The following is a 22939-nucleotide window of genomic DNA, read 5'->3' on the forward strand; positions in this document are numbered from 1 at the left end:
CTAGAAGCGCGTAGATTCCAGTGCACCGTCACTAGGCCTACATTCGTTCATTCCTATGTTATCCTCCTTATCGTCGAAGCCAGCGTTGACTGCCCCTCGTTCCACGCCCACAACTCCTCCTTGATGGCCAGTCTCAGGCGTGGTCTCGTCCTCTGGAGGCCGAGTCTTTTCTCTTCTCGTCTCTGACTTATCGTGAGTTTTGCTGAATTAGGAAGAAAAAAGTTTATTAAAATGAGTGCGTTATACATAATTTATATAGCTATCCCCCCCCCCCCGACCAGTTTGAGAATTTCAGAGGAAGGGAGGGGGGGGGGGGGCGGGGGCGGGTAACGAGAAGTGTTTCAGGTAAAGATTTATACCGATATGAACTCGAAAATGATTCGTTCCAAACGCAACCCATCTCTGCTGGAAAGAACACATCCGCCATTGTGTTCACAATGTGTTCACAAAATTGACTATGTGAAAACGCTCAAACAGTGTGAAGACATTTCACACTGTGTTTCCCATTGCGTTTCACATTATTGGACACTGCGTTCTTTCCAGTAGGGATGTTAATGCGTTAGCGACGTACCGTCCAAAGTTCTCCCCTTCCTGTATGGTCTCTGGAAGTTTCTTGCCGCGTGTTTCAGGGAAGACGAGGGAAAGCAATCCCGCTATGACAGTTAAACTGCCAAAGACGACCAAGGGCAGTGGAGTCCAAAATTTGTCCAGTGTCAAAATGAGAGGAGCGACGATGCTTGCCACACGAGAGAACATCGAGCACGTTCCTAGGGCCGCACTCCTAATAAAACAACAAAAAGCAAAGACAAAAACGAAAAAAGAAAAAGAAAAAGAAAGACACGATAATGATTAAACTTAAAACTAAGAATAGATTTAAATAAACTAAAATTAAAATTAAATATAGATTTCAAGTTGTTAATTTGATTTTGGCTTAATCTTAAAGAAATGGCATAATGTGAGTGTGAATCTTGCAAAAATGGCTACAGCTTTATAATTCAAATTGTGTCTCCATAATCTACGCAACAAATAACGCATATTATATAGATGGGCGTAGTTATGATACTATATTAGTACATGATTGCGGCGGGCGCGAGCCAGTCGCCATATTATGCATTCGCCATACGTGTGCTCAAAGGGGATACCGCAGCTATTGAATGGCGGGTGTTCTCTCCGATCAGATCGGTCATAATAGAAGCTTTAATAAACGGTCTCACCTTATCTCAGTTGGATACAGCTCACATGTATAGAGGTACAGGATGGTAAAGGAGGCCGAGATTCCAAACTTGCCTATCATCGCAACGGTAGTAAGAATGGCGCCAAGTGCTGCACATGTGTCGAGAATTGTGAAATAAACGTCACTGTAAGGTGATTGCTCTAAATTGAAATCGAAATAATGCACGGTTATCATCCACGGAGTTGTAACGTTATTGCGACTTGTGCATTATTATCATAATTATAGTTTATTTTATCTTGTATCATCATACATTGTACAAATTCGCAAAAAAAAAAAATCACTTTCATTTACTGGCAAAAAAAATAAAAAAATTGTAATATGTAGTTAGACTAGCCGATCGCAGTTTTGTTACTTTTTTTCTTGTGATAATATGCAAAATAAATGTCAGCATCCAAAGTACTCGGGTGATTAAAGGCCCGAAGATAAGTCTTTTCATTTCCCCATACGTCAATACACATTAACCCATTTCCATCAGAAATTACGGCTCTTTGCATGTATGTTTTATAATTTTGCATTTTATTTTCTAGTTTCCATGCAAAGAAAAAAAAAACACAAACAAACAACTATTTTATATGAGAGACACTACGTGCCTGCATTCACCGGTATAGGCCTATTGAGAGAGAAAATGCCGGTGGAAAGTGTACATAAATGATGCGGCTGTAGGACGTCATAAAGGGCTGATTCTATTTCATTAAAGTTTAATGTGTGGCTAGGTTATGGGAGCCTGCACTCACGTATAAACGTAGTACTTAAGCAAGCCACGCCCCCTAGCAGTAGACAGGAACACAGGCTAAGTCGTCGGCCAATGATCTCGATGGCAAAAATGGAAATTAGGTAAGCGGGAATCTCGACGCCTCCAGATATAGCAAAGGCTGTATAATCGTTGACGCCAAGGTTAGAGCTGTTTAGCGATAGTCCGTGGTAAACCATGGCATTAACCATCCTGGATAAAAGACAGGTGATTTAATCTGTGCGGTTATCGCAATTTAATGCAAAGTGGTTTCACCTAATTGGAAATGATAGATATACACAACGATTTTCACTCCATGTTGCGTGATTGAGGTATAGGATGAATTATGATGCTTACTGAGTTTCCATAAATTGTCATTGAAGTGCTGGTAACACTGGCGCTTCTTTCTCATTCTCGTTGCACAGATTCGGACTCGCGTATTTGACAAACTGGGGGGGTATACTTGGTAATAAATGTCGTCAAAGAATCATTGTTTCATGGAATGTAAGCAAACGAGACAGAATGTTTGGTTCCGAAGGTTGTCGAATCATCTTATATTCATAATTGCAATTGCGTATCAGCATTATCCTCATCAGAAGTTATTTTACATTCCAGAAATGCTCTTACGCTGTAAACGCTATAATGTATACGTCAGAGTAGTCGGTGAATGGAAGCAAACCTGTCCAAAGACCCTTTGTTTTGTTTTGTTTTCTTTGTTAATTCTTCCAAACACTTTAACCCGTTCGATACTGAATTCCAGAATCGGCTTACGCTTGCTCACAGACCACCAAGTTTCCGTAGGAAATGGGTTGAATCAAACCAAAATGATGATTGGTCATTATCAAGGCAAAGCAGCAGCATCTCTTACATTAGAAAACAAAAAACAAAACAAAACAAAGGTCTGAAAAAAAAAAAAAGAAATCGTTGCCGGCCGGCAAGAATGCATGAAAATTAGTTTAATAATCCTTATGATATCTGCGTTTTGCGAGTAAAGTCCCTTTCCTTTAAATAATCGTGATATTAGAACGGCCGTAAATGCTTAATATCAATTCTCTTTAATCACATTTACGCAAATGGAAAGGAAAATGTTGAATTAAGGAATGGAAAAGAAGTTTAAAGCAAATAATATAACCAAAAACAAAGACAAAAAAGAAAAAAACGAAAATAACTGCTCTCATGCAGATGTACTATTCTTCTGTCAGCATTTGTTCACAAAGCACTTGGTAATATTGTATTTTTCTTGCCCCTAAATCATTGCGTGACCCAAAACAACGTCTTTCATGAAATAAAGCAAGAATAATAATATACGCAATATTGAGAGGTACTGTACGACAATGTTATGATACAGCATGACAATTAGCTAATGATATTACAATGAGGCTTCTTGAATAATTATGAAATTAGGTCTAATTACTTTTTTTTTTGTTCTCCACAGTGAATATGATTACATTATGACTTGAGATATAATGGTTGTTGCTTTCAGTTTAAAAACAAATGAAATGAATCAATGATGTCTTGGGATTGGAACAGAATAAATCGTTATAAAGTGAAATTGATGTGGTATGATGATTTATGACATATTTACAAATCTACAAATCTGATACCATATTCCTACCAATCACCAATCAATGCAACCCACAGCAACAAATAGTGACGATCCAGTTTCATACATAGGAATAATGCGTAATCGTGGCAAACTTCGACTTACATGGAAGCATTGATATTTCTACGTGCTTTCTGCAGGGCAATATATATATATATATATAGTTATATATATATATATATATATATATATATATATATATATATATATATAATACACACTGACAAATAACATCAGAATCACGTTGCATTTTATTTTCTGTCGCCTTAACAAATCTAACACGAAAATGGTTGTATCATTTCAGAGAGTGAGATTTTGGAATGCATATACTATTCAAATTCTAATTACATGAATTGTTGAAAATTATGCTACTTTCATTATCTAAAACAAAAATGAAACTAGAAGAACATTACGTTCCGGTGACTTTATTTCCTTTTCCCCCTAAGTGAGGAAGAAAAACAAAAACAGGTATTTTGTAACAACACACTATATACTTAAAAAAAACATTGGGGAGTAATAGATTCTCACTTAATAGCAACCCTTTCGTATGTACTCACCAGTTGAAAATTATGTTAAGTGATCGGATGCGCATTCTCGGTGTCCGGAATATGTCGACACCCGTCTTTCGCCTCTCCTTTGGGGAAGCCTCCTGCTCAAGAAACAACAATTAACATACCGTATGTCCCCCCCCCCCCAAAAAAAAAAAACAACAACAACAACAACAACAAACAAACAAACAAACAAACAAACAAACAAACAAACAAACAAACAAAATACAACGGGACCGCCCGCAGTGATTATTTTAAAAGTAGTAAATCAATCCAAACAAAATTTCAGGGTATGAAGCTATAACTTACTACCTACATCTGACAGAAAACCCCACCTGATTTGCTTCAGTTGTCACAAAGAAATGAGGAGTTTTGTAGAGCATGTCAGGAATCCCTTCCCTTCAAGTTCTGTCCGTTGTGTTCACACATTATGTAGATCCAAGAGCATCCATGTTTTATACACTTGGAAGAATCAGACCCATGACATAATTTAAAACGAACCACATTTTTCCGTGACCACTTAACCAAATTGAATAGGGTTTTCTGCAAAACATGGTAATGAAGATGTTATATTTTATCACCCTGAAGTAGCTTTCAGACAGGTTAATCAGACTTATTTATCAATGCGAAAATCCGATGGCATTTTTTTTTTTTTGGGGGGGGGGGGTAATACAGTACGTAAAGGGTGACCAACAAAGTTTAACCTTATATTGTGAAAGTGCTGGTAAATTTTACTGGATAAATCAAACAATGTTTTTTTTTTCCTTTTTTAAAAATATTTTATAACAATATTCTCATAAGACTCGACTTTGATATCGAAAAATCTACAGTATTAATGTGTATACTTGATAGAATAAGTGTCTGTGTAAGAGAGATATAATACGTTCATTATCTTTAATATGTTACAAGTCCATCACAAATTTATAATGAAAATGGTACTGGATTGTATTGTACGGTCTTACGTTCCTGAGGAAGATTTTTTCCCTTTCTATAATGCTCCTCTCTATAAAACTGTTATGATAGATGTCTGTTTGAGGTTTAAAGTTAAGTAATTACAACAATAATGTTTGTGCAAGAGATGGCTGATGCAGGTGAACGTACTTTCCAAGGAGGAGTGACAGTGCATTATGTGAACAATAATAGTATTATAAATAGGCAATGGATATGCATGATTGTTTGGGCACTATGATCCTGAGGAGATGTGTCCTGTTTTTAAAACGAAGGACTCGAGTTCGAATCCTGACAAGGTTACTGTTCATATCCTTGGACGAAACTTTTTTTTGTTGTCCTTTTTTTTTAACCAGAATGCTGTCCCTTTCGACGCATGTGTACAAATGGGTACAGGCTCTATATGGCAGTGTGTGTGGTAATTATAGTGGCAGGGTGAAAAAGCAGTGCGGAGAGACAACCAAGGATTAAAAAGACCACAGTTGAGACCATACATTCACATGGTCTACTGGCTAAATACATCTCTGTTATTGGGATTATGAATCAGCCATCCAATCAGAGCTGTCACTCTTAAAGCATTTTTGAAAAAAAAAAAAAAACACAGTGCGAGAACACTGGTACTAATGTTGATATCACTGAATATAAATACGATCTCTAACTTACCGATTCCTTGATAAATTCTTCACTGAATATGGGTCTTGAAATGGACTTGTTGTTCACTTCAGCAACCTTTGACAAAATCTTTTCCGCATCTTCGTACTTTTTCTGAGACATAAGCCAGCGCACAGACTCAGGAACAAAACTGTCGATTCATTATGTAAATGCATACATTTATTTTTGAGAGGGAGATCGAAAATGGTAGTATTGCAAATTAGCAGGGAATAGGTGATATATGATATTCTGCAGGGCAACATGTAAAGCTTATTAACCATGTGTCAACGTCATAGAAAATAGATATTGTAATCGAAAGGTATTATACAGTCACTATAAACTACGTTATAAGGAGTATAATCTCAGTTTGTTTTTGTTTGTATCTGTCACTACAGCTGACTGTCTTAAACTCGAAAGGATTTAGCTTCAGTCGACTCATTAGAACTTTCAATAGAATCGTCAGTAGGATTCACGTCAGTATCGAAATCAGGGTGTATCTCCATGAAATGATAAAATTTTCTGTTATGTCTTAAAAGAGACTGGATAAAAATGATCAAATGAAAACTCTAACAGACCACTGGTCTGGATATCAAAAATGTATTGAGATACATACAATATGGCAACACTTCTGACAATATAACAGAGTGGAATTTTCTTGAAAACGATAATCGAATCACTCACATTGATTATGAGTCTTGGTATTGAGTGCTTTAGATCGTCACACAGTAAAGAGACCGTTAGTGAAAAGGAGTGGGTACTCTATATTCAATTCAATTCAACTACAACAAATTTCATCACAACTCTACATTCTTACAATATTGCTATGATGGATAAGGTGATTGGGGCTGATGTCACCAGTTGCAGTGTTTTCCAATCGCGGAAGAAGAAGGCTATCAGGGCAAGGAACATGTACCCTGAGGCGTACGGGATAGCAAAGGCAATTCCAACGATGTTCCTCTTTAGAGGTCCAACGAACTCAGTTGCTGTAAAAGGGTAAAGAAGGGAGGAAGAATATCATTATTACCAGTACCCCGTAATTATGAAAAATAGTATGTAAATAGTATGTAGAAAAAAAAAAGAGCAATATGAAAAATGATGTAGGAATTGTAACGTGATAAAAGTACAGACGGTCCAGATCATGGATGACATAGTATCATATATACATCAGCGGTAGCCCGGGGCCACTAAAGATTGTTGTCGGGCCACCGAATGTCCAACATGGCTATGTATATAAATATATTATATATATATATATATATGAAGGGTTTGTTTGCAAAAACCGATAAGTCCATTTTTGAAGATTTTGAAGTACGATGTCTGTCACAAAATAAAAAATAATACATTTTAAATGATATATTGGTCACTACATATAAAGGTATATTTTTGAAGTTATGGTCAAAAGAAGCAAAAATTTTCTTATTATTCTCTTTATTTTTCTTGACCTTTAATCGCAAATATCTCCATTTGGCAAATATGGACTTATCGGTTTTTGCAAACAAACTCTTCATATATATATATATATATATATATTTTTTTTTTTTTTTTTTTTTTTTGGGGGGGGGGGCGATCGGGCACTTAATTCTAAAATAGATTGTTATAGTTCCGCTTATTTCGGGCCAATACATTTATTTTTCGATCCACCAAAATTTCAGATGATAAGATTTCAGTGACCCGAATGGGCCATCGGAGGAAGTTGTCAATGTCTATCCCTGATATTATATCTTTATAAGAAGTGCATTATTATGCTCATGAATGACAAATAAGGTAAACATTTTGAGAGATCAAGATCATTGTATCAATCATGCCTGACATACAAATTTTGGCCCATATAAGATATTAAAGAATGTTTTAGCTATCCTTGAATATGAAAGTCTATTCATATGGAGACAAAATGAGGGTTTAGTGATTTTTCTGCTTTTCTTTTTCTTTTTCTTTTTTACCTAAGACGTAAGCAATGATGTATGAACCGATTGCTGCCACTCCTTGGAAGAATCGAAGCACGGAATAAACTACCCAAGACGGAGAGATGGTAGTGAGAACACCGAAGGCTAGTTGCAAGACTAAACTCGCGATGAGTGTCCACCGTCGCCCAAGGCTGTTAACCGGATGTAAAGAAACCAATAAAGCTGCCCATGGTACTAATTCATAATGATGAGCAACAAATGGCTGCAAATAATTCGTTTTCTCATCTCCCTCTCTCTACATTATATATATATATATATATATATATATATATATATATATATATATATATATATCTGTATATATTTATATATATGTGTGTGTGTATATATAACCAGATTAATAGGTTGCATGTTTGCCACGTATGAATATTTACATGTCACATGATTACACAAATTCTTTTTGTATATTGATAATAAATAGAAAATATATATCATTGAAGCTTGTCTATCAAGACATGTTAACGGGAAATGCATGGGAAGAAAGGATGCCTAGATAAGAATCTACTTACAAGTCAGCCAGCGATCCGAATATGAATGATCCGGCCAAAAACCCGCCGTAGTAAACTGATTGAGCTACGTCGGGTAAGTCTTCCTTCCCGCACACCAGGTTAAACTAACAGGAGAGAGAATGAGAAAGAGAGAAACTCCATACTTTACAACAAAGAGGTAAACACATATTTGATTAATTTACGTTATCATAACTTACCGCGTTATTTAGTTAAACTTGATAACTCAAACATTGATATCTTATTTACTCCACTCTTTGTGTTTTAGAAAAGATCTTGTAAAGGTTATTTGTTAGTGTGTATATTATTATTAATTTCTGCAACATAGTTGAACTCAATAACCCACACTTTATTATCTAATTTACTCCACTCTTTGTGTTTTAGAAAAGTTCTTGACAAGGTTACTTTTCTATGTGTATGATATTATCATATTCTTATTTTAAAACTGAACTGGAAGTTAAAAGAAAACAAATCCTCAACAATAATGGCACTGGACGTAATAGTAAACTTTAAAAGATTATTAACTCTTTCTGCTCCACGTTCGCACGCCCGACCCAGTCGCCAACTTCGCATATCCTGGTCAAACGCACAAACCCGCCTAAACCGATCGATAAATCGCCAAGTGCCACAGTAAAATGAAAGCGTTTCTCGCGACTCTGCTTCTCTCGCACATATCTTGCATTGTATGTGGTGAATGACCGGCATGCGGTGTTCCCTACTGGATTCTGCCTTTAAATTCTAGGTTTCTGTCGCTGTTTTGTGTGCAAAAGTCATGCCTTTACAATAAATGTATCTAAGTAGTCATTTGAAAGAAAAACTATCGTAGATTTGTCACACTGTTTGCATCAAAGCAAAGCTCGGTATTTTCTCTACACTATTGCTCACTACATGTGTAGCTTAACAGAAATCTATAAGAGTTAACAGATTTGCAAAACAGAATGTGTTCCCAAAGCATGTTGATGTTGCTATCTTAGAATAATGTGGCACACAGGGGATTTACACCCTGGCACATAAAGAGTTAGAAAAATCGAAATTAAACAAAAACATATAATCGATAATCATGAAGTTACAGCAGCATCTTTCTAAATTTGATCTTGATCATAATCACAGCAGTTATGCTACGATAAAAAAACTAAAATGTAAGATTGGGTGAGAGAGAGAGAAATAACTGCATCACACTATTTTATCATTGCAGTGAATGTCCCTGAGCGTATTTTCTTCCCCCCCCCCCCTTTTTGTCTGTATGAGAAGAGACAAGTACATACATCAAAACGACTATACTGTCCTTGTTCAATTGAATAAACGACTGAGACGAATAAATCTTAAAGTATCTCTCATGAGAGAAATGAGCTGATATAATTTCTACCTCCCCCCCCCCCGCCCTCCAAAAAGAAAAAAAAAAAAAAAAGGGGGGGGGGGGGGGGACACACGAAAACCAACCTCGCTAACAATGGAGGACTTGTATTGTGATGTATCATACATCCATCCTCCATCACACGAGATGACGTCATCCAGTCCTGTGCTGTAGTTTGATGGAGAAAGTCCGGGCCAAAAATCGACCCCTGAAGCATTGTACTTGTGGCATTGCTCGTACAAAAGGATGCCGTCAGCGGTGACGTTGAACGGAATGCTGGCATTGCGCTTAGACGCTACACAGACGTCATCGGTGAGACCAACTTCACTGCAGTCATAATCATCCCAGTGTGGTACCTTTATAGATTATTAGCAAAAAGTGCATAGAATGCAGCGTATATCTTAATTCGAAGTTAATTTTGCAGAACATTTTTCTGGAAGAACACAGATGTATAATAAGAAAAACAAAAACGGGAAAGATAGCCTTTTGATTTTTTTTTTTTTTTTTATGATACGAGAAGCCCTCAATATTTATTTTTCTTTTGAATAAATTGTCAAATGAAGAAATATTACAACAGTGTAATACAATATACAATCTTTTGAACAGTTGGTACCAATTCCATTGACATATTTGCCAATTTTGGCAAAGGTTGTATTAAAGGTAGATGCAAATTTTCAATATGACGGGGACGAAAATACTGTATGACAATAACAACACATATCCTCTTCTTCTTCTTTTTGTTGAAGGAATTTGTTTGCGTTTCTATGTTTGAAACAGCATGCAGTGGAATCATTTAGACACCTTGTTGCTACACAATTGTCGCCCCCTAAAACAGGCGACAAATTGTTCATGGAGCTGACGGCACAATTTGTCGCCCCTGCACAATTTGTCGTCTGGCGGCAATTTGTGCAGAGGGCTGGCGGCACAAATTGTCGCCCACCTTCGAAGCACATTTTTTTTTTTTTTTTTTGGGGGGGGGGGGGTTATATCATTCTTGACATAGTCACTGAAATACCAACACATAACTTACATTGCTACATCCATGCAAACAAGCCAAATAAAAAGTCACGGTGAGGTTTCAAGGAAGTGTGTATGTGCGCGCGCACATGATAATTGAGTGTCCGTTCGTGCGTGTGTGTGTATGTTTGAGCCGGGGGCATAATTTGTGCCGGGGCGACAATTGTGCCATAGCACACCTTTTATTTTGCAAATTGCTGAAAATCATTCATTGACTGCGAAATTATAGCGAGGTATTAAACTTAACATTACGTAAGAATGTTAAAGGCGTAGTGTACGTTTTTAGTTGTGTTCCAAATAAAAGGTTGGTTTCACCTTTCACTAGAACCACTTTGTTTCAAATCAAATAAACTTTGAATTACTCTCAGCACTGTATACGCTCTTTCATATTTCATAAGAGGTTTATTAATTTAATGAATACCTCTTTTGAAAGGGTTGAGATATCCACAATCAAAATGGTCCCAATAAAAGGTGGGTCCCACCACTAATTAGGACATATCATATTAGTCAATAAAAAAAAGAACAACAACAGAACAAAAACAAAATACTCTTACTAATATAACGCAAAGAATTACCATACATTTTGCAGTGGTTCAAGTCTGACTATTAGGATGTGAAAACCAAACATTAAGACCCTTAACAAATTATGTGACAAACACACGAACTTTGATGTTTATCATGTTGATATTATGATACTTCTAAAACTATCTAATTACCTATTGCCGTGCCTATGTCGTTATGAAACATGCTGAAACGTGCGCACACGTGTGTTTTATTGAATGTGATAAACTCCGGTTCATTGGACGTGCAATTTAAAGACACAGAGAGTCCCTAAGTTATTGCTCAATAATTATTGGTTTCTCAATCAGTTGTGATAGGGATTTTCTCTGAAAATATCCTAATTATACTCAATGAAACATTTATGAAATTTGGTTTCGTAAAACTGAGACTGAATGCTAGAATATTATACATAGAATTTCGAAAAAAAAATACAAGAGGCATCTTGGATGGAAAGTAAACTGTTGCCTGCCTTACGCTATTCATATCCGTGACTGTTGTCTTTATAACTGTTATATAACAAGATGTTCTCATTTGAATTGTTTGAATAAAAGAATACGTTCCAAAATATACGCAAATTCTAGTCTGATGAAAATAATTTGCCGTCATCGCTCAATAAGAAGGCTGTATCAATTCGTGATGACCCTGTAATGGAATGAAATAAGATAATAGTGAGAATTTCACAAAATATTATGTGACATTTCTGGGTATTTTACTTCCCTCGAATGGCAAGGATCTTAAGGATGATATCCTCATCTCCCCCATCTCCGCCTTCAGAAAGAAACAAGTTAAGTACTCTCTTGTTATGCTGTCCTAGACAAATGGAAATATCATGCTGTAATTACTAGATATAATTATATATTAATTATATTATTATTAATATTATAAATTAATGCCCCGTCACTGACCAGGCACGCTAATCTGGAAACATTAAACTGCACATTACTTGAATATGAGACCATTCTGAAGCAAATAATTTTCACACAACAATAGATATATAATGTACTCTTAAATAAATCCCACAAGGATTGGAACAATCATCCTCCAGCATTCCCACTGATTCCCACTGATCAGTTACTAGCCACCCCCTTTAATTCTTATATTTCGAGCTTTCATATTTGAAATTTCTTGACTTACCGCACACCAGTGCTCCAACGGGGCGTGCAGAAACACTGCTACCACTGATGACCAGGAGTTCAAGAAACTGACGGTGCAGACGAGAGTGAAGATGCGCCATTGGTAGGGTCCCATTTCTCCGATCTCTTTGAGGATATCGTCGAAGCTCTTCATGGTGATACTCCTGGCTCTTACTTTCCCAAAGAATGCTTAAATCACGTTGATTTTGGAGAAAAATAATATTTTTCTTGCCACAAAAGGTGCAATAGCCTGAGCAGATTGTGAGGCCACTTACTAACAATGGTTATCATAAAACCACCGCAAAGCGGTACTCTTTGAACTTTCTGAGTAGATTGCCGTCACGTGACGAAGAGAAGTTTTATAGTCAAAATAAAACAACTAACCAGTTTAGTCTAAAGTAGGTGGATACACAGGCATCATAATCACATGATCATAAAATATTATGATAATACGACTTTTATAATATCTGTTCAATCTTCGGGTAGATTGAGGGATACACCCACTGTCCTCAATTTTAAGGAACCTATCTTGGACAGGCAATGTGAATAAGCAGATATTGAATTGTCAAGTAATTAAGTTTACCAATCATTTCATATTAGAATTTAAATCTGCACTCAGAATAACACAGACCAATTTTCATATATTAGTACAAGAATGAGAGACTACTTGTGAAACAGTGCGCCAGCCCTGTCTTTCTGCAGGACTGGTGTAACTCATCTGTGTACGAAATCTAATGAACTGGGGATACTGCCACGGTCGCATTAGACAGCATGGTCTCAGACCCCGTTTACAGTGCGGGGCCGGGCTTGGCCGCGGCCGAGCCGCGGCCGAGCCCGGCATCAATTGCCCGGCCGAGCCTCGCAATTTTGTCCGTTTACACTGCTGGGCTCGGCCGCGCTTTTAATTCAAACCTTTCAATATTTTGTCGTAGTGGCGCTCTGCTTGTAAACAAACGCAATTTGGTATTGTCTGGTTTTCAGACCCTTTGCCAACTGGATTCCGTGGCGACAAAGTCGCCGTTCGGGCAAAGGCCTTTGCTGAAGGAAAAATCCTTTGCAGGACAAAACCACCTTAAACTATACTAGCTTTCGACGTTGAGGGGGTTAATATCCTGAATAGCGAAATAGTACGGGCAGAGGGTTTGGAAGCCAGACTAAAATTGGCCGCTCATTTGGCCCAGTTTGCGTTTGCACTGAGAAAAGGCAGGGCTCGGCCGCTGCTCGGCCGCAGCACGAGACCACCTCCAGAGCGAGGCCAAATGCGAGGCCAATTTTTGCCCCGCATTTGGCCTTTTGCGCGTTTACACTGAAGCGGGGCTGGGCCGAGCCGCGGCCGAGGCTCGCACTGTAAACGGGGTCTCATTCAGTTCAATTCAATTCAATCCAATTCAATTCTATTCTATTCAATTCATTTTGTTATGGATTTAGTTTCAATGCTGAGTTGACTTGAATATTTAACAGGCAGGGACGCAGTTGCGATTCATTTATACTAAAAATAGACTGTACAAATTAATTTCCACGCTTGCAATGAACTGCGGTAGTATACATAGTGTATAGGTTCACGTTGGATCGTCTGGTGTAAATAAAACATTTCAAATTTAATGGATATTACACATGACAAGCTTTTTTGGTGACAGGATTTGAGCTGAATTGAAGTAAATTGCGGCAATCCACTTCCCTGTGGTAGATACAGACACAACAAGAAACACTTCAAATACAGTCTCTTCCTTGAATAATTAATCCTTTAAACGAAATCTTTACATTCCGTTGACGATTTCCACTCTGAGTATGCGGGAGGAGGAAAAAGACCCTCCAGACGAGGGACACAAAATGATATGGCTTAAGACTGTCAGATGAAGAAGGTACAAACAACAAATGGAAGCTTACCTTCGTCAAATATAAGTTAGTCTGATAAAACAGTGAAATTTTACAAGCTCATCGGTAAAAATTTGAATGAAACGGGATGAAAAATAGGAAAGTTACGAATTTTTTGAAAGTTATGAAAGTTTTGCTAATTTAACAGTTCTTGTATAGTGGATATGAATATGCAAATGAGTGAACTTACCATGTCATATAAGTATACCTCGCAATTTTCCATTGATCATGTACAAAATATGACGAAAATTCAATGTTTCTGTCATTGAGGTCTGAAACATGACGTCATTCCTGGTTGAATTACTTCAGAATAGTGATCAGTTAGATATGTGAGGATTTGGGCCTCGGGCACAGTTGCATTTGTAATGAATGAAAAACTGGAAATTTCAAAATTTTATGTACAAATTATATGGGAAGTGGTGAGGCAATCACATGCTCACTTTACCATTTGCATATTCATATTTACTGTTCAAGAATTGTTTCCACAGAAAATAGCGAAACTTCAAATCGTCATAATTTACATCCAATTCGATCAAAGTTGTACTGTTGAAATATTTTACTCTTTCTCATCATTCATATACACGTCATAATATATACACGATACACAATACGCGATACGCGTATATACTTGAACACAAGGATTATTATTGCTCCTCCGTTTTCGAAAAACGTCCTCAAGAAAAAAAAAAATATCGAGAAAGAGAGAGAGAAAAGAAACAGCCACATTGTGAGTGAAGTAGGGATACTGGTCGTCCAAGCCATATTCAAAGGAAAATAGAGCTGTAGAATGCCAATATTATCCTTTAGAATCCCCACCCTAACCCCCAACAACTATGCGTGTCAAGTGTGACAATAACTTGCATTCTCTACCGCTAACCTGCACTATGACATTGGTGTGCTGCATCTGAATATGAAGTGAGAAAAGAAAAGATCTGCCTAATTTTGCCACCTATGGGTCTTTTTTTATCTTGCTTTCTTTCTTTCTTTCTTTTTTTTTTCTCTTCGTGGTGCCGCAAGATGGAACCTTCCACAGTCATTTGAATGTATCTTTAATAGGCATAGTGCTTAGAGTGATCCTTGCTAGGTTTGGTCAAATTGCACGTTGTTCTCCATCTTAAAGAAGACTACAGTTTAATCCTCCTGTCCCAATCAATATAAAATTCGCATACATACTTGAATTCATTCCTTGTGCAAAATATATCAATATGCATGTTAGTATGGAGACGAGACGTTTTAATGAAGATAAAATTGAGCTCCTTGGGAAATGTTACAATCATCCACACCATGCACGACTTACAATCTGCATGTAGAACTCATTGGATGCCATCTGTGATTACTATTATTGCATCAGTTATGCATGTTAGGGCTTATACCGACAGATGCAATATCTCTTTATAAAATTAATGTTCACTTTCCTCAATGGACAATCCTGAAAAGTGGTATACATTTGTATTACATAATGCAGGATCACCTTTATAACTTTTAGTAATTCTTCTAAATTTCATTTCAAAATCATCGATATCATCGAACAAAACTCGAATGAATACCAAGATGAAAGTGCGTGTGTATGGGTGTGTTCGATTGTGTGTGTGCGTGTGTGTGCGTGTGTGTGTTCGTGTGTTAATGTATGTGGGGGAGATAAGGATGGTGCGGAGCAACGGCTGCCTGCACGCGAGTTGCCAGATTACTAAGTGGAATATCCAACAAAGTTACACATCCGCTAGGTCAATTCCAATAAAACTTAAAATACTGCATGCATTATGAAAGTCCACCCTTATCGTATCATAATTACCCAGGAAAGCCATCATGCCATATCATGAGGCCTCCAATCGTCAGGATCGGAGCAATTAGCCTCATGCTGTTGGACATTAAAGCGTTTGCGTGGTTCAAGTCAGTGAGATCACTCATGCCTGGAAAGGGTGAGAGTCTGATTTGATTAAAACCCTTTCCGTCCATTATGATCTCTTCAAACGCTCCGCGAGACCGTTCCATGTCGCCCGGACGCACAAATTGGAATCCTCTCGCAACGACAAAAAGCGCAGAGCGATAGAAGAAAAAGAAAGTGGGGAGCGAGGGGATCGGGAAGAGATAAACACAGAGTGAAAGGGGAACGAAAGTGAGATACTGCTGTTGCAAAAAGAGCAAATTTAAAGAAAAATGACAATAAGGTGTCACGGCATATATTTGAGTGCTACCAGCTTATAACGAAGTAGAGACGACTTCTTTCGTTTGAGACGACTCTGAACTTGCCATCCTATTTGAGAAAATCATGATAGGCAACAGCAGCAGCACCTGAGGGAGAAAAAAATACCCGACAATTACAAACTGCCATGGATTCACACAAGTCCTGGGTAATCGTGACGGGAATATACTTGCTCTCTTCCGGTAAGTTCCCATTGAAATGAAATGGATTCATGTGGGCTTTTAAATTTGGTCTACATATCTAAAGTGGAAATCATTTTTGATGAAATGCTATAATTTGCATAAACTTGTAATTAGGAACACAGTTCTGTGTTTGAACGTTTTATCTTGTACTTATGTAGTTGTCAAAATACATGTTAGGCTAGGCCATATGATAAAAAGGTAAAAACTAAAGGTTTAAACGAAATTATAATTAAGGGGATCAAGATTAGTATTTATGTACAGGAGGCGCTTGCTTTATTTGGCACACTTCATTTCGTGAAGTATAGATTTCCAAAGATAGCACCCAGTAGGACAAAACAAAAGGAAACAAAGCTTTTACTTTTATAAGAAAGTAGCCATTGTGAAAGTGATTGCCCACAAGACGTTTTTAAAGTGATTTTTTGTTGTCCTATATGTAATGATATTACATTGAAGGAAAGCACTTTGTGCTTTCACCGTGCTTTCATTGATAAGTTTAAGTGGCGTCAAATTATCTTTTTGTATTAAGAATCATTGCTTTGCACATGGAATGTAATAATATCTTATCACTTCATGGCAGACCCTTATAACATTGAGAGGGTTAGTCACTCCTACACATAATCTTTCAGTTATTATCATAATTTATTTATTCATTTTTTTTTTTTTTGGCTGCTGCACAGATACTTAGTGGAATAATTGCATAAAGCTCGTTTTTCAAGAACTTTTAAAGATAATCTTAACGTATTTTGTCACGTGACTGCTATGTATTATGGTGTTTGCCTGTGTTTGGTATTTTGAGTTTTTGATTTGATTTTGATGAAGCTTGATGTTAGATAGCACCTTGTTTTTGTTTTGTTTTGTTTTTAGTCCGATAAGGGAGCTACATTGCGTTTGTCTGTGTTTACAGATGGTTTGTGTGCTGTACATGTGCGTATGTGTTTCTTTTGGTCTTCTTTTAGTCAACATGCCTGTAGTTTGTTAGTTCAGTAAGTATACATATATCCTTTATAACGTGTGTGCAAAACACGAGCTCTGCTTTTAATAAAGCCTTCTCTATTTCCAGCAATTTTGATTTAAATGTTCATCATAAAATACGTTTAACTTTACTTCAGATCATTGTAGTTTCTCTTAATAAAATGTTGATGAAGAGTAGATGTGCAACAAGTAGGCCTATATTTCTACCACGTGATTTCCAACATCTAGTTACTGACTTATACAATATTATGAAACTATGCAAGTTTAATTGAACATAAAAAGAAAGTGGTTTGATTGAGTGTTTTTTTTTTTTTGTTTGCATGCAAGTTAACACAACCACATAACAAAATTAGCAAAATTAAGCCACCGTATATTAACCATGGTTTTATGGTATAGTATATACCTAAATCGAACATTGTGTCTAAAAACAAACTACATTGTATTCGCTATTCATACTTTTCCTAAATCAGATATCTGTATTTATTTAGCCTAAGCACTGATAAAGTACAAGTAACCTATATCCTTGTTTCAAAATTACATATCACTTGGAATTTCCCTGTGTTGTATTTCCTCCACCAGTTTACTGATTGGTCGGTATTGTCTGTGTACAATAATGTTAGTGTGTAAGTTTTGATATGATATGTATATTTTGGTATGTATATTCACGTCAATAATGATATAATCCTGAATATTTATTATATATATATATATATATATATATATATATATATATTATACTCAATCCCTCGGACCAAATGTGCCAAATAACCGCCTAAAAAGTATGGCAATAGACTTTTCTCTAATAGGTTGCACCACTTCTGTGGAAAACTGTACCAATCCCATTTCGGATTTGTAACAAGCTCGATAATTCAAATCTGAATTGAAGACCTATTTTTCCAGCAACTTTGTAAATGATGTGTGACAGATTGTGGGAGCCGGGCGCCTTTGCATGTTTGTACAGATAAATGTTGTTTCATCACCACCATCATCATTATATGTATATATACATTTTTTTTAAAATCAACCAACTGCTACGAAAAGATCTCCTCAGCCACCCCGACAAGCCCTCTTCAAAATAGAAATTTACGCTTCTGAGTCGATAATAATTATACTTGCTGAGCCAGTGAGCAGCGTTCTTTGTAATAATGCTGTTTTATTGTAATGTTTGTCCTTAAACGAAAACACAACAAAAATCAAACAATATCTCTGAAGCGATGCTACAATTTGGTGAAAGCACTGCAAAACTGCATTACATAATATTATTATTGTTGTTGGTCGTGAACCTGCCTATGGAAAACAGACTGCACCTATACAGATTCTATATGTTCAAATCGAAGTGTATACATTTTTTTTTTTTCATTGTTAATTCTGGGCTGAGCTACTCGGTAAAAGGCGGCACACTAGGAATCACACACACGAGCGCTCACACACAGGCACGTACAAAACTAAAAAAAAAAAAAACAACACACACACTCACGTATAATATGGACACTGCGCTCGTGGTCTACTTTCCCATTTTTATTAATTACAAAGAGTAGTACGAAGAGTAATAAAAGCAAAATGACACGGAATCCAATAACGTGATCAAAAAAGAAGTCGATATCCTCTGTACGAAGGACTTTGTGTGATCACATGGAAAAAGTAATCAAGCTGTACCCTTGATTTCATTTGTTGTGTGTGTGTGTGTGTGTGTGTGTGTGTGTGTTTGTTAGACTGCAGAGACCTCGAGATTGTGAATGGAAATACATGAGAATGGAAATATATGAGAAAGACATAAAACTGATCGCTCAACCATTGAAGGGATGGTTATAATTTTGGTGGAGATGAAGGATGGGCTTTTTAACTTTTTGCAAGATACCAAGAAACCACTTATGAAATAGTACAGAACACACAATTCTGAGAAGAATTCAAAGTTTATTTGATGAAAGTCTGCCTTGGAATGGCTGAAACATCCAAAAACAAAGTAAAACAAAGCGATCGTAATAAAAGTGGGTCCTACATTATGATATGATCGCTCTGTTTTGGTTTTGATTCTCAGCCAATTCAAAGCCAATTTTCATCAAATAAATGTTGAGTGCCTCTTGGAATTACATGCTCCTTCAAATTTCATATAAGATTTCTCATTATCTCACCAAAATGTAAGAAACCTGGGCCCCATTTCATAAAAGATGTTAGGATGGCAACTCTTGCTGGAATGGCAACTCACAATAGCAGCCAATTAGGAAGCTGGATTCTTGTTGTTGTCATGACAATTGCCATTCCAGCAAGAGTTGCTATCTTATCAACTTTTTATGAAACGGGGCCCTGATGTTAGGTCTCAACCACAACTATACGATCCCTTTAAAGCATGCACCGTGCCTGTACTTTGGCAAGCATCATGGTGAAAGACCTCCTTAACCCTTTCCTTATGCCGATGAGTCGAATGTGCTAAAATATCACTTACGCACCTATAGGCCGCTATAATATAAGAAAATTAATCACTCCGTATACCACGTAGTCAGGGATGATTTTCAAATCAGCTTTCTATTTAACCTACCATTGCGATCAAGCAATGAAAAACGATTATAAAGCTAAATGTGGCATAAAAAGAAAGTAATTGTATGCAGTGGCTAATGATAAATGTTACCCTGCATCACAAACCCCCACCATTGCCACCACCACCACCACCACCAAAAAAAAAAAAAGAAAGAAGGTCGCCATAGATATTGATTTTCAGCAAAAGGTATTTTAGATTCTGAATACGCATTATAAATAACACAATACAAGTGGACTTTCCCAATTTCTCCCAACCTTAATAGTGGAAAAAAAGTCCAGTCTTTGTTGTTGTTTTTTCTTGTCACTGGGAAAGACACGCTAAGGTTTAGGGTCTAGTCAAGTCCTGAATATCAGCAAGATGTGCTCTGGGAAATGATTGGGACAAAAGACAGGGTGTAAAACTCTATACAGCAACCACAATAAAGAGATTTTGCACATTTTATTGCCACATTCATTTATGACTTACTATACCAACTTTCAGAGAAGAACAATCATCCCTTTTAATAGCTGTTACTTAAGTTTTACAGTTGAAAATTAAGAGCGTCTTACTCTTACTGACATGACAAAAGCCAAAAAGAAAGAAAAGAAAAGAAAAGAAAAGAAAAGAAAAAGAAAACTCATTCTACGCCCTAATTTGGAAGAGAGCCCCTCGAATTCAAATTTTTGTTTCCTGACAATCGGCCTCCCTCTCCCTTAATACCTTCATTGCCTTTATATTTCAAATGAAATTTGTGAAAGTTTAGAGTGCCAATATACTTCTTTAAGCTATAAGTTTCATAGGTCAAATTTATTAGGCAGTCGTCCATTTAGTAATGTGACAAGCTCGTGCAGCTAAACGAATTGGGGACAGCACGAGTTGACCAAGTGAGATAGTGAGATACATAGATAGATAGATACATAGCTAGAGAGAAATTAAAATCGCCTTCATAATTTCATGTATACCAGGTCCTTGCGAACACTCACTGCCATTCGAGGCAATTATGTTTGATTAAGCTGTTAACTTGTTTGTTTTTTTTTTGTTTTTTTTTGTTAGCTTACTTTATGAGCTGGGCCCTTCCATTATCCTAGTCTAGGACACGAACTCCACTTAATGTGCAAAATCCCTAAAATATACATCCCAATGGATGAAATCAGAGGTACATGAGAGAAAAGACCCTCACAGACACACTATCGTGTTTTTTTTCTCCTGCTCTAGCTCTAACTGGAGGAAAGAAGACATCATGACCAGACGTCTTCATCATCATAAAAAAGAGGTCATTCCAGCAATTTGAAAGAATTAATGCTACAGACAATTTTCCATTCCATCCTGATGTATTAATAAAGGGAGACTGTAAACAGCACCTAGCTCGAAACGTTGATCGTAAACCGCTCCTGGCTCTAAGTTTAATATCCCCAAAGCAAAATGCAATATACAGATACATTGATTTCCTTACTCCGCCGTCCAGAATTATTCAGACATGTACCCCAACTTGCTCCTGCTTTTACATTCCCCCATTCTCTGAAACATGATATTCCCTTGGGTAGTCAGCATTGTTTTTTAAGAACAAGAAATGACGCAGACATACTTCGTACTTCCACGCACAGTCAATCATGTGCCAAATGTTTTTATCATTCTCTTTAATGCAAGGTTATTGCAATGATACTTTAGTGACCTTAAAACCCTGAGAAAATAAATAAGTAAAAAATAGCGAAAAGAAAACAAAAGTATCAGACAGTTTGAACACCTCATCACCTCTTTGCTCTAGGCAGACTCTTGTAATTCAGTCTGAATTATTTTTGAATAGTTTGTAATAATCTCGAAAAATCATAATCATGATGTGATAATACTATACACTTCTGAAATTATACCATCTACCTCCCTGTCTATATTACAACCTGCAATCATCCGCCAGTAATATATAAGCAAATACCATTACGGCTGTCAACTTGCTATTCCAAACTTAGCAAATAAAGAGCGCACTTTGAAAGTCACGATCAATGCAATCAAAGGTTAATTGTTCTTTTTTACGCTTTTGCACCCGGTGTGCCGTTAGTTCGCCAATTATTAAAACAATTTCATTTTCTTCGTTTTTTAAAAACCTTTTTATCAAAAGTACGCTACTCACCATTATGTCAAGACTTTTCCTTTTTGAATCACTGCGCATAATCAGAGGATGATGCCCGTTCAAACTCAGTGGTTACCCAGGCATGTTGCTAGGGTCGGGATCTTGACATCAGAGCGATAAATGCGGTATAAAGGTCTCGTAGCTGTTGTTTTAATACGTATTTTTTTGTCCGAAATAATGTTTGGAGCCATTTGTATTATTAATGAACCATTGATTTGATAAACACAAAGTGGGAAATTTCAGTGTGAAAAGAGTATACTCTAGACTCTTGTCAATGCTTGTATAGTGTAAGTATTACATAATGTGCGGCTTGTTTGATTCAAGAGACTGTTTCGTTTTCAATTATTTTTCTCCTCTCTTTCACAATCAGAAATGACCAACAAAACGAACAACACGCAACACGAGCAACACGCAATGACAAAGTAAATGTTCATCAAATACGTAACACACGTAATTCAGGACTGTTTTATGGTTATACAATCCATGTAACACTTTTTTGATGCACGCAACATCTATATTTTCTCAAATCTAATCTTAAGTGCTTTGCAAAATTTACATACAGAAAGGGCCAGATGTCACCATAAATGATGGTCATGCGCCACATGACTAACCATAGGGGTAGTGGAGCTGACATGGCGTGAAACCATGCTACCAATGGGGGGGGGGGGGAGAGATACTCTCATTGATGGGTATATCTGTTCCATTTAGATGAAGCATTTAAGCTTTAATGGAAGGGACGCCATTTAATTCCATTCCCCGGACAGCGATGCGAGATTTTAATCTGCCATTAGCGTATAGCGTGATTGAGACATTTATTA

The 22939-nt window shown here is 36.9% G+C and overlaps 1 protein-coding gene across 1 annotated transcript; it reads right to left on the minus strand.

Moving 5' to 3' along the window:
* LOC140235773 (organic cation transporter protein-like) lies at positions 1-12403 on the minus strand. The gene is made up of 11 exons (XM_072315782.1): positions 12251-12403; positions 9625-9894; positions 8188-8291; positions 7655-7809; positions 6529-6697; positions 5727-5865; positions 4125-4216; positions 1969-2177; positions 1215-1323; positions 530-781; positions 1-202 (listed from the first exon to the last, which is right to left on the minus strand). Exons 1-11 carry the CDS (start codon positions 12401-12403, stop codon positions 1-3), a joined length of 1854 nt encoding a protein of 617 aa, XP_072171883.1.
* Positions 12404-22939: the final 10536 nt, after the last annotated feature.

The sequence above is a fragment of the Diadema setosum genome, chromosome 12, assembly GCF_964275005.1.
Source record: "Diadema setosum chromosome 12, eeDiaSeto1, whole genome shotgun sequence".
Lineage (NCBI taxonomy): Eukaryota > Metazoa > Echinodermata > Echinoidea > Diadematoida > Diadematidae > Diadema > Diadema setosum.

Coding starts and splice junctions, on each gene's coding strand:
- LOC140235773 (XM_072315782.1), bottom strand. CDS start 12,403: ATGAAGAGCTTCGACGATATCCTCAAAGAGATCGGAGAAATGGGACCC. Junction 5,866..6,528: donor TTATCCATCATAGCAATATT/GTAAGAATGTAG, acceptor ATGAATCGACAG/TTTTGTTCCTGAGTCTGTGC. Junction 2,178..4,124: donor CTTAACATAATTTTCAACTG/GTGAGTACATAC, acceptor TCTTTTATCCAG/GATGGTTAATGCCATGGTTT.